The sequence below is a fragment of the Pelophylax lessonae genome (genome assembly GCF_965119305.1).
Source record: "Pelophylax lessonae genome assembly, chromosome: 2".
Taxonomy (NCBI): Eukaryota; Metazoa; Chordata; class Amphibia; order Anura; family Ranidae; genus Pelophylax; species Pelophylax lessonae.
The window spans coordinates 308884622-308897569 of record NC_138769.1 but is presented as its reverse complement, the minus strand read 5'-3'; the positions used below and the strand labels follow the sequence as shown (position 1 = coordinate 308897569).

Sequence of the window (12948 nt, the reverse complement as noted above, 5' to 3'; positions counted from 1 at the left end):
GCTTCTTTAGGATCTAGTTTTCAATATTTCTAAACCTTATATCAGATAGACAGTATATGTACTTGTATGTTTTCTTGTAATTTTAAAACTTTTGTATATAAAATAATAAAAGGATACATTGTTTTTAGCTATGATACATAGTGATTGACTTTTGGGCACATAAAAAATCCCCATTTCCCAGTGTCTTCCCCCTCCCCCCCTTCCCTCCTGCGGGGAGACCTGGGATACATTTTTCGTTTTTCTAATTAGGGGATTGTGCCAGGATAGGTGTCTCCCACCCAATATTCTATTTACAATAACAATCATTAAATTTGTTAAAAGACAAATCTCTGTAGCTGAAGGCCCTGTGGAGCAATTCAATTTGCTCCTGGAGAAATGGGACACTAGTTGTTCCAAAGACATTGGCAGTGACAGATCCAGAGCTTGTCTGCCTGAATAAATCTGTAATAACTTCTTTAACCACTTAAGCCCCGGAGGATTTGGCTGCTCAAAGACCAGGCCCTATTTTGCGATTCGCCATTGCGTGACTTTAATGGTCAAGTGCGAGGTCATGCAACGCTGTACCCAAATGAAATTGACATCTTTTTTTCCCACTTAACAGAGCTTTCTTTTGGTGGTATTTGATCACCTGTGCGATTTTTATTTTTTGCGCTATAAACAAAAAAAGAGCAACAATTTTGAAAAAATAACAATATTTTACACATTTTTTTATATGAAATTCTCAAAAAAAAAAGATTTAAAAATCAAAACTTTTTAACATTTTAGGCCAATTTGTTTTCTGCTATATATTTTTGGTAAAAAAAAAAAAAAAAATCGCAATAAGCGTATTTTAATTGGTTTGCGCAAAAGTTATTGCGTTTACTAACTACAGGAAAGATTTATGTACGTTTTATTGTTTTTTTTTTTAACTAGTAATGGCGGCGATCTGCATTTTTTTTTGCCGGACTGCGACATTGCGGCGGACGGAGCGGACTCCTCACTGACATTTTTGACACTTTTGGGGGTACCAGTGACATTACTACAGTAATCAGTGCTATAAATATGCACTGTTACTGTAAAAATGACACTGGCAGGGAAGGGGTTAACTTTATTGGTGATCAGTGGGTTAAATGTATCCCCAGGGGCGTGATTCTAACTGTGGGGGGGCGTGGCTTGTGATGTAAATACAGAGACATACGATCCTACATAGCAGGATCGCATAGCCTCTGTGCTTGACAGACTGCTGTGTTTACATCAGCTGTCCGTCCTTCGTCCTTCTCCCTCTCCTGCGAGAGATCGCGAGTTCCCGGCGGACATCGGAGCCACCGGTCACACGTGCGGGGATCTCAGTGAACGAGCGGGGGCGGGAGCGCGCCTCCGGCTGCGCGCGTTTGCCCCCTACAGTCTCCTGGGCGAGCGACATAGGTCTACGTCGCTTTGCCAAGGAGCGGCTGCAAGAGGGCTGGTTCGTCGTGGAGGCCGGTCTGTATTGCTCCTGGATGTAATTGGTGAGGAATTAGGATGGCGGTGGGAGGGCCTTTCCTCCTGGGTTGAATCTGGCCTTGCAAAAGGCTTGTCCCCAGTTGAAGGCAGGCTCACCCTAAGCTGTCCACGTTCCAAACCTCCTGGTAGGTAAGGGCTACACTGGGTCTGGCTATTGGGCCGGGGTAGAAAAAAGCCCGTAGTGTATGTGCCCCTGGGGTGGCAGCCCAGGGGTGCCTTAATTCTCACTGGTGAGGGGCAGCTCGCCTTGAGTTTTTCGGCACCATGGTCACTGCACCTACACACTTTTTTTAAGCACCTGCCTCTTGGGCAAGGCCTTTTGGCTTCGACCAGAGGAATTTTTATTCCGGCCGGAAGGCCTGCCTTTGTTTTTCACTTAGGCACTAATTCACTCCTCCACCTCCCCTTCCCCACCTTTTTGTTTGTGTGTATTTTTCTTTGTGGTGTGTCACTTCACTATCACTCTTCTCTTCCTGCACGACGAGTACGGTGTGGGTCTCTGGGCCTACCTTGAAAGTCTTGGGAGGGGGTGGACATGGCCTTTTGGCTTAGTTCGCCCTCTCTCATGGGGGTCTCCCTTCGGGGGAGCCCCACCCAGTACTTGGGGTGGGCTGTTTCGGCAGTCCCCCTGGAGAACGGGGTTTGCCAGGTCTCGGCCAGGCAAACCATAGGAAGTACCTCAGTCCCTGTCAGGAGTCTTGCGCCCCGGGGGATCAAGGTATAGGTCCAACCTCTTCGGAGGCCAGACCATTTTCGCACACCCTGTGCAGTTTTTGTGTGTTCACGTTTGCGTGTGTGCACTTTTTTATGCACCGGGTGCTAAGTCTTTTTTGAGTGTGATTTCACACGCTTCGGGCTTTAATAAAGAAAAGGAGCGGCTGTCTGCCGCAGTAAATAGTCGTGCGGCGGTGGGCAAGTGGTTAACCACTTGCCGTCTGAGTACCGTAGTACTACTGCGGCAAAGTGGCTCGTTATCGTCTGACGACGTAGTACTACGTCGTCAGACACTCCCCTTTCTCGGCAGCACGCGCGCCGCCGGAGGCTCGCTCCCACTGTATTCAGTCACAGCGGGAGTCGGGCCAGGGGAGGAGCAGCGGCGATTGCCGCTGCTCTTCCCCGATCGTCGGGGATCTAGTGTGGAGATCCGCCTGCTTGTGTAAACACAAGCGGGCGGATCTCCCAAGTGACAGGCAGGGTCAGATTGCAGGGTTCAGCATAGCTGAACCCTGGATCTGTCCTTGTGTCACACAGTCACCTCCCCCCACACACGTCAGTAAGCACCAGGCATACATTAACCCCTCCCTCTCCAATAAAATTAACCCCTTCCCTGCCAGTGTAATTTTTACAGTAACAGTGCATATATATATAGCACTGATTACTGCAGTAATGTCACTGGTACCCCCAAAAGTGTCAAAAATGTCAGTCAAGGGTCCGATCTGTCCGCCGCAATGTCGCAGTCCCGCAAAAAAAAAAAAAAAAAAATCGCAGATCGCCGCCATTACGCGTTAAAAAAAAAAACACCAAAAATGACAAAAATCTTTCCCTTTGTTAGTAAACGCAATAATTTTTGCGCAAACCAATCAAAATACGCTTATTGTGAATTTTTTTACCAAACATAGGTAGCAGAAAACAAATTGGCCAAAAATTTTAAAAAATTTACATTTTTACATTTTTTTGGGGGGAATTTCATATATAAAAATGTGAAAAATATTGTTGTTTTTTCAAAATTTACGCTCTTTTTTTGTTTATAGCGCAAAAAGTAAAAATCGCACAGGTGATCAAATACCACCAAAAGAAAGCTCTGTTTGTGGGGAAAAAAGGACGTAAATTGGCATCGCACGACCGCGCAATCGTCAGTTAAATTTGCACAGCGCCGAATCGCAAAAAGTGGCCTGGACGTAAGACAGCAAAATCCTCTAGTGGTAAAGTGGTTAAAGAAACAGCATTCCATATGTTCCCAATGCTTGTGGTAACAAGGAAATTGTACAGCTATTTCATCTGTTTTAGTTGTATTTACACCAGTCCATTAATAAAATTCATCTTTTTTAAATGTAACCCTGTACTTTTATATTTCAGCTTTTATGCAGATTTTAGTATAAATGATTGGTTTTATAAAACAAGCTATTGAGAAGACATAAATAAAGAAATAACATACATTTTAATGTTTGTATGAATACCTGTACTCACCAGGAGGAAGTCCCAATGTTTGATACACAGATGGAAGGATAAAACGGAGTCTTCTTGTATTCTTATTTATAATCTGTATTTAAAATAAAATGATATCTAGTTTACATGGTGAACTTGTAATCACCCTGTAAAGTATAGATCTGGTCTAACAATAACTGAATTAAATAGGCAATTGGTCAAATAATCAGATAACTAACTCGCAGTTAACAAAAAGGATGCAAAGCTAAAAGCAACCATGTAACACAGCATTGGGATGGCAAAGAGCATGCATACACTATGGAATTATAAAAAAACAGATTATGAAAGCTGCACAAACATGGATTCTGTGGCTCAATCAGTGAAACATGGCTGCATATCCTGACGCCCAGAGTGAGTAGGAACTGTGTCTGTTATTTTTGCTGTTTCTGTGAGATGAAAAGGATTGGAGAGGCTGGCAGCCAGCAGCTTCTCTGTATATCTTTACCAGCACACCTACAGTATGAAATCTAACTCCTGGATGGGGAGAGGACAGCAGTGGAGGTGAAGGTTTAAAGTGAACTGCACCTGTTTGGAAGATCTTTGGAATGAATACAGGCTGTGTTTGCCTAATCTTGTAGTGAATTAGGCACGCATCTCCGGTAAGTGCATTTTCCCATATTAGTGGTCACCTTGGACTATTCAACACTGGGTGGAATAATATTGGTGATGGAAACTTTTTAGTCATTACACTGTTGTATTGCTTTTTTTTAAGGTTTAAAAAGTTTGAAATTAATTATGGTTAAAAATATTTTCATGTATTGTTTTGAGGACTTTTTTTATTACAATATTTATTGAACGATTTATTGAGCATTAATTTTCACACTGAATAATAATGTATGTTATTAAATCTGCGCTGTAATGATTATTTTGCTATATCACTTAAGTATTTCCACATTGTTTCTCTAAATTGTTTATTTTGCAAGAATAAAAAAAATGTGTTTTTATCTCTATACATTTGAAAATAAATATATTTGTTTTAATGCATTGCCCATCCAAAAAAAAAAAAAAAAACTAACTAGTTACTGTAGTTTTACAAAGTACATATTTACAGGGTTTTGTGGCAATGATATGAAATATCATTTGGTCTGATAATGGAATCATTAAAATTAACATTTATATGTTAAGATATGTGAAAAAACAAAGGTTTAAAAAGGTAGTTAAAGTGATTGTAAAGTCTTATTTTTTTTTCCCTTATAAAAATAACAAAGATGTTATACTTACCTGCTCTCTTGCAGTGGATTTGCACAGAGCAGCAGATCCTCCTCTTCTTGGGTCCCTCTTCTTCGTTCCTGCCCTCTCCCTCCTGTGTAGTGCCCCCACAGCAAGCAGCTTGCTGTGGGGGCACCCGAGCTGAGTCACAGCTCCCTGTGTCCATTCAGGCCCTGCCCCTTCTCTCCTGATTGGCTAGCGGACTTTGATTGACAGCAGCGGCAGCCAATGGCGCCACTGCTGTGTCTCAACCAATTAGGAGGGAGAATCTTGGACGGCTGAAAAACTCGTGGACATCGCTTGACAGAGAGGGACCTCAGGTAAGTGTTAGGAGGGCCGAGGGGGGCTGCTGCACACACGAGACTTTTTTTACTTAAAGCATAGAATGCATTAAGATAAAAAAAAAATTCTGCCTTTACAACCCCTTTAAGGTTAAAGAGTAACTCCATTTTCCTAAAAATAATAGCAAATATAAAAAATAATATACATATAGAATTGCTACACACGCCATGTTATAATATATGAAAAGTTACCTTTCCTTTTCAATCTGCAGCCGCTGTAATTTATTGTAAATGTAATGCAAAATGTCAACCTGGAGGTGCTCTGTACACAGGTGGTGTATGACATGCCCCCCATAAATGTAATTTCCTGCTTGTGTGATTGGCTTATTGATTTTTCCAGAAGTCTGCACTAAGATACAAGTCAGATTTTGGGCATCCCCTGCATCAAAAATTAAATTTTTTGCAAGATACTGCAAAAGGGAAATTATGTCTGAAGGGATACAGACCCTGAAACTTTCCTTATTAAGACCCTGCAAGTGCAGCAGCTGATTGATAATTATGAAACCACTCCTATTCAGATTCACTTTGCACATAGACACCGACAAACAGCTAATTTTTTAGAACAAAAAAAAGGTAGGAATCTGCAACAAAGTTTGGTAAAATCCTTGCAATGAACATAGGTCAGCCAGAGAGGAATGTTTTTTCCCCCCTCAACCAAAGTGGAGTTACTCTTTAAGGGTTTAAGATTTGATATCATGTTATTCCACACATGACACGTCATTTGTTTATTATTATAAAATTAAATCCAATTTTAAAGACATAAACAGGCACTGGGAGTCTCAAGCATTCAAGTATGCAATACTTTGTGAATAAAATAAAAATGATTATAGCGTACTTACTGACTTCTGAATGAGTCTTAACCTGTATTTTCTGTTTGGATCTTGCAGGGTTACACTTTTCCATTTTTTGTAGAACATATAATTACCAGCAGCCACGCTGAATACAGTCAACAAGACCATACCTATGGCGATAAATGCACCTTTTATCTGTTAAAAAGAATAATAACACGTACATAACATTGGTTAAAAACGTACTAAAATATAAATTATATTTATATCAGTCACGCTTTTTCTGTTTCTGTGGGTAGGCAGCTTCAAATGCATAGGAGACCACATGGTTGCTACAGGGCCTGGCGGTGGAAGGGGCAATTTGAATACATAAAATCTGTGTGTATGTGAAGATAACACAGATCCAGTATAGTTTGCAGAAGTTACTGTTGACACTGACCAGTCTGACCTTGTACCTCCTGTGACATTTCTAAACAAGAAGAGCAAAGATCAAATGCATACGGGGAGACTGTGGAGAATTATTGTTGCAATAATGTGCAATGCAGGCGGTTGTGGCATGGTGGCATTGGCTTGGGGTTAAAACAGGCAGCAAGAAGGGTACATAACAGTTCCTGTCAAATGTTTTAGCACAGTAGAGCCTTCTTAAAACATAAGGTATCTGCATGTCTAACACTATACACACATTCAAAAATATAAGCGCTTTTATCTCAATTTGGGGTAGTAGGGGGAGCATGCAAATAATTTAGAATTTCCCTCTGGGGCCATATTTACATTCAGAGCCACTGGTTTAATTACACTATTTATGCCAAAATGCATACAAATGTTTGAAATTGTACTGGTATGCACTAATGGAACTATTGGCACTGGGAGGAAGGGATATGGAAGCGGGGGAGGGGATTGGGGGGGAGGGGGGATTTGCACCTTTTCCTATACTCTCAATCCCCCTCCATGTCTCGCCCCCTCTTTTTTTTATGCCTGAATGAATTACAATATATGTTAAGGTCACAAAATTATCTCCCATCACCTTTCTACCCCTTTTTGGGAGAAAGTGAGGAGAGATTGGAGGGGAATTGAAAGGGAGGTAGAAGAAGAGAATGATATTTAGAGTGGAAAGATTACATAAGGGATAGAGGTTAAAAGAATAAACATGTGCTGACAAACAAGTTAAGAATAGCGGGACCCGGTCAGTCACGGGAAGGGAGAGAGCTGAATTCCGCTTTGTGGACCACCCTAACCACGGACCTAAATAGGTTGACGCACACAATACCGGGGTGGGCTGTGTGCGTTTAAATAACAAGTTGTTATAATAGTAGAGGGAGGGAGGGTTTAAGTTTTGGGGTTTTTTTTTGTATTTTTTTCCCCTTTTTTTTTTTAAATCGTTTCCTTTCCCTGTATCTCCCTATTCCTGAGTTACTGCCGAGTAAATGGCAACCATAAAAATAATGTCACTAAACTCAAGGGGTCTAAATATGCCTGAGAAGAGACATATGCTACTGAATGATTTGAGACGTTCCCAAATAGACATAGCATTAATACAAGAAACACATTTTAAAGAAAATAAATCACCTATTCTCAGAAATAAATATTACCCGTGGGGATACCATTCAACTAACAGAGAGTCTAAATCAAATGGGGTGTCTATTCTCATTGCCAATAAAATACCATGGACCCTAAAAGAAACACAATTGGACTTGGAAGGGAGGTATGCTTTCGTAAAAGGATCAATAGGAGAGGTCAAGGTAACGTTGGCAAATATATACCCCTCAATTATAATCAAGACACTTTCCTTAAGAGGGTCTTAAATAAACTATTTGATTTTACGGAAGGACAATTACTGTTAGGGGGAGACATAAATACCCCCCTAAACCCTTCGTTGGATACCTCAATAGGCCTCTCTTCAAGTTCCCCATGAATTGGTAAACGTATAACCCAAGAATTATATAAACATCAACTTGTGGACGCATGGTGATTAACACACCCAAGGGAAAAAGATTATACATTTTACTCCTCAGTACACAAAACATACACAAGAATAGATTATTTTTTTATTCCTCATAGACAATTACACGCAATAAAGAAAAGTGAAATTGGAAGTATAACATGGTCGGACCACGCACCAATTATTTTACAATATTCACTCTCTGAAACACTATTCTTAAAGACGAAGTAAACCCTCCTCTGTAACTTTTACCTATAGATAAGCCTATATTAAGGCTTACCTATAGGTACTGTAAATATCTCCTAAACTTGCACCGTTTAGGAGATATTTACCTTACATGCAGCCAGTGACGTCACTGGCGCATGCGCTCTCAAGGAACGGCCGCTGGTGCCGTTTCTTCAGAGCCCCGTGCCGTGACAGTCGGCTCCCATGCGCGTGCGCGGGAGTGACATCACCGCGGCTCCGGCCAATCAGATGGCCGGATGCCGCGATCCCGGAAGACGGGCGACTGAACATGTCGCCCGTCATACAGGTGAGTGAGCGGCACGGCGGGGGCTCGTTGTAAGGTAAGTATTTCATAATGAGCTATTATGCGATGCATACTAGCTCATTATGGGTTTGTCTTTCAGGTTGTAAAAAAAAAAAAAATTGAAACGAGTTTACAACCTCTTTAAGGAACCGGTTCTGGAGATTAAATGAGAGCCTCCTACAGACACCAGAGATTCTTAGGGATGTAACAGATGAACTAAAATTTTATTTCCAAACAAATGAAACCCCGGGGGGTATTCTGTGGGAGGCTCATAAAGTAGTGATCCGGGGTGTGTTGATCAAGCACGGATCTAGGATTAAAAAGGAACAAGAGAAACAATTGGTAACATTGCTCTCATTACATGAGATAGAGAATAATCATAAAAGGAACCCAAGGACCAAAACGGAGATAGAAATGATTTCTCTACGGAAACAAATTACGGACCTATTAGGTTATAAAGCTAAAGCATCTTTTCAGAGGAGTCGCAAAATAAGATACGAATCAGGTAACAAGTGCGGGTAACTGTTAGCTAAAGCGGTAAAGGACATTAAATTAGCCATATATATTCCCCAAATTTCAAAATATCACTTCCTAGACAGATTGCTCAGGCTTTTGAAGACTATTATTCCTCCTTATATAATTTAACAGACCAATCACCACCTATAACACAGATGGAGGAATATATAGCCTCAGCTCAATTACCTAAACTCTCGGAGGAAATTTGCAGAGAACTGGACTTATCAATAAAATTGACAGAGATACAACAAGCCCTGAATACGATGAAGGCCGGAAAGGCGCCGGGCCCAGACGGCTTTACCCTTCAGTATTACAGGACTTTTTTCCCGATCCCGGGACCATACCTGTTGAAACTATTTAATGATGCTGGACGAAGTTACCCGTTTTCTGCAAAGATACGTTGAGAGCACATATTGCGGTCTTACCTAAAGAGGATAAGGATTTAATGTTATGTGGAAGCTATAGGCCTATATCACTCCCTAATATAGATTTAAAACTTTTCACTAAAATATTAGCAGCTCGATTAACGCAACATTTACATTCCCTGATCCACTTGGACCAAGTGGGATTTTGTAAGATTCTGGTACCTTCGGTACCCTTCCAGCCCAATTCTTCCGCATATAGCTACCTGTCCCTTTAAATCTCGTGACGTCATCACTAGGCGCCGCTCTGAGCGGCTATTTCAATCGCCGGTTTTCACTCACAAGGTGTTCGTACAAACCGCTTGTTACACAGCCTTGTCTGACGCTGCCGAAGCCTCCAGCTATTTCCTGTATCTCGCTACGGATCCTGTATCTCGCTACCGATCCTTCTCCTCATTACCGGACCCCTCATCTCTCTAAATCCAACTAGTGATAAGTACCCCGCAGGGGATTCCTTCCTATCAACTTGCACTATCTACTCTTGTATACTAAGGACTGTTGCTATCTATGCATTACTATTTCTATCATCTGCACTGTTACATAGATTGCTAGCTCTTGAGTCTACTACCATCTATATCCTTGCACTGAGTTAGCAATTCCTGTACACTTCATCTGCTGTCCCCTACCACCTGTTAATTGTACATGATTGCTAACCTATCTGCATACTATCTATCACCATCTGCTAACACTCCTGAACATTACTATTGAGTGCCTATCACTACTCACGCCTGTCCTTTCAGCACATCACCTCTATACTATCGTATACAACCTATCACTCCAGGAACATCTTAAACTGAGTGCCTGTATATTTGCATGCTGAGGCAGGCTGGGCCACAATGATGAGTCTGGAGAGTTGGATATGGTGATTCAACACATCTCTGCACGACTACTGAGTGGAAATTCTGCAGCTGCATATCCATTTCACTAAACAAACGCCGGAGCGTTACAGATTTATAATAAATAGAGAGGCGAGAGACAATACCACAAAAGTATAGAACTTATTATTAGCAGCAGATAGATCTCAATCCCCATGTTTTTTTTTTGGAACTGACGCAGAAAAAGCGTTTGATCGAGTGAATTGGAAATTTATGCTATCCACTCTTAAACACATTGGTCTAGGTAACACTATGATACAATGGATATCATCTACATACTCCGCTCCATCAGCACAGGTGAAAGTGAATGGGATCTTATCAGACCCTTTCACTATTAAGAATGGGACGAGGCAGGGATGTCCCTTATCCCCCATTCTTTTTGTGCTTTTTTTGGAACCATTTTTATGTAGAATAAGACAAAATCCATTCAAGGTATTCATATGGGGAAAGAACAGCATAAAATCTCCGCTTACGCAGATGATTTATTATTTACAATAACAAATCCGGTAATATCCTTACCGAATCTTATCAGAGAATTTGAACAATATGGCGCCATATCTAATTTGAAGATAAATTTCAACAAGTCAGAAGCCATGGGAATAAGATTACCCAGTAGATCCTTACAGACTTTAAAACAGAACTTTAAATTTAAGTGGACAGATAGAGCACTAAAATATCTTGGTACGCATATACCTGTTAACCCGGCCAGAATATATGAATTTAATTTCTCTACCCTTTTGTCTACAATTTGTCTTAAATTGGAAAAATGGAATACAGGCTTACATTCTTGGATGGGGGGTAACCTTATCAAGATGGCTATATTACCTAGATTTTTGTATCTTTTTCAAACATTACCTGTTAAGATCCCAACTCACTATTTTAAACAGGTAAATTCAATATTTATTAAATTTATTTGGGCACATAAAACACCCTGGATATCACGAAAGCTATTAACTTTACCAAAGAAATATGGAGGAGCAGCAATCCCAGTTATTCGTAAATATTATTGTGCTTCACATGTCCGGAGGCAAATTGACAGGTGTGGGCATGGTGAATCAAAATTATGGGTGCAAATAGAAAAGACAAATACACAGATTCCCTTAAATAGGGCACTGTGGTGCTATGAGAACTTACCGATAGAATTAAAATCACACCAATTGATCGGTACGACTTTAAAAATATGTTCACAATTTTGTGTTCAGAATCCTGTTTCCACCTATGACTCACCATTATACCCAATACTAGGAAACCCGTGATTTGCCATGGGACTAGAAGCACAATCTCTTAGAACCCTTGGTAAAACGGGATGCTTCCAAGCCTCTCATTTTGTGAGAGAGAGTAAATGGCCCTCTCTGGAGACATTAATGAACGATGGAGATGTTTTCAGACTACCATTCTGGAATGCACTTCAACTTTATTATTTTTTACGGTCAATCCCTAACCCTCAGAATTATAACTGTCAACTAACGGAATTCGAAAAATATTGTTCGGATTCAGGGAATCTCTCTCACGTGTTATCTAAAATATACAATTTGATAAACATACCTAATGTAGATTATCAATTGCCTTATCTTGATAAATGGGAGAGAGAACTATCCTGTGCCTTCTCCACGGAGCAGAGACAACATATGATTAACCTTGTCTTCAAATCATCTATATGTACCAAATACCAAGAATTAAATTTTAAAATCTTGACAAGATGGTATTATACCCCATATAAATTACATAAAATGGCGATAAATAACTCTGATAGATGCTGATAGATGCTGGCGCAGTTCGGTGGAAGAAGGCACATTAATACATATTTTTTGGTCCTGCCCCAAATTATCAGACTTTTGGAAAAAAGTCAGAGAGATCATGCAAAAGTTTTCAGAGGTAGAGATACCAGAGGATCCGGCCTTTTTTCAATCTACAGTTGAGTAGGATTCCAGGGAAAAGATACAAAGGATCTATTATATGCCATTTGGCAAATGCAGCTAGATATTGTATTCCCCTTAACTGGAAGAAACAAAGGCCCCCAACAATAGAGTGCTGGATACGTAAAGTAGAGGAAATAAATAAAATGGAAGATTTGGTTTTGACAGCTCAACACAAAAGAGAAAAATATACAGTAACACGGGGAGCTTGGAATTTGTTTAGACTATCGAATCAGGGGTTAGCTCTGTTAGAAGAGGATTTGATAGACCCTTGAGTAACAAAAAGATAACTCGGCAGGAAAGGGAGGAGATAATTCCGTACACCCTTTCCTATCTCCTCCCCCCCTTTATGGTTTTCCCACTCCCCCCCTTTTTTTTTTTCTTGTGTTTTTGGGGTTGATTTGTTTTTTGTTTTTTTTTTGGGGTTGATTTGTTTTTTTTTATAGAAATAGGGAAGTCAGGGTGAGAAGAGTCCATTGGAATTTAGCTCTGGTATGAACAGATTGAGGTAGAAATATATTTGAACATGGTATGTTTTGTTTACTGGACCCGGAAATCTTAATAAAAATTATATTTGAAAAAAACAAAATGCATACAACCTTTTTAAGTTAGCTGCAGAATTTGAAAACCATGGCTTCTTTTGGACTGATAAGATATTACAACAAAACAGAATATAGCGAGATGGACTAAACGGAATCTCTAGTTTTAACAAACATATGCCAGTAA

The 12948-nt window shown here is 40.4% G+C and overlaps 1 protein-coding gene across 1 annotated transcript in view; it reads right to left on the bottom strand.

Annotated features, from left to right (window-relative positions):
- The window catches only part of CYB5R1 (cytochrome b5 reductase 1), a 77937-nt gene that overhangs the window by 56961 nt on the left and 8028 nt on the right, over nt 1-12948 (bottom strand). Inside the window, exons 2-3 of the mRNA XM_082248046.1 lie at nt 6077-6223; nt 3670-3742 (exon numbers count right to left, since the gene is read on the bottom strand). Coding sequence (XP_082104172.1) covers nt 3670-3742; nt 6077-6223 — 220 coding nt within the window. The remainder of the gene's footprint in view (nt 1-3669; nt 3743-6076; nt 6224-12948) is intronic.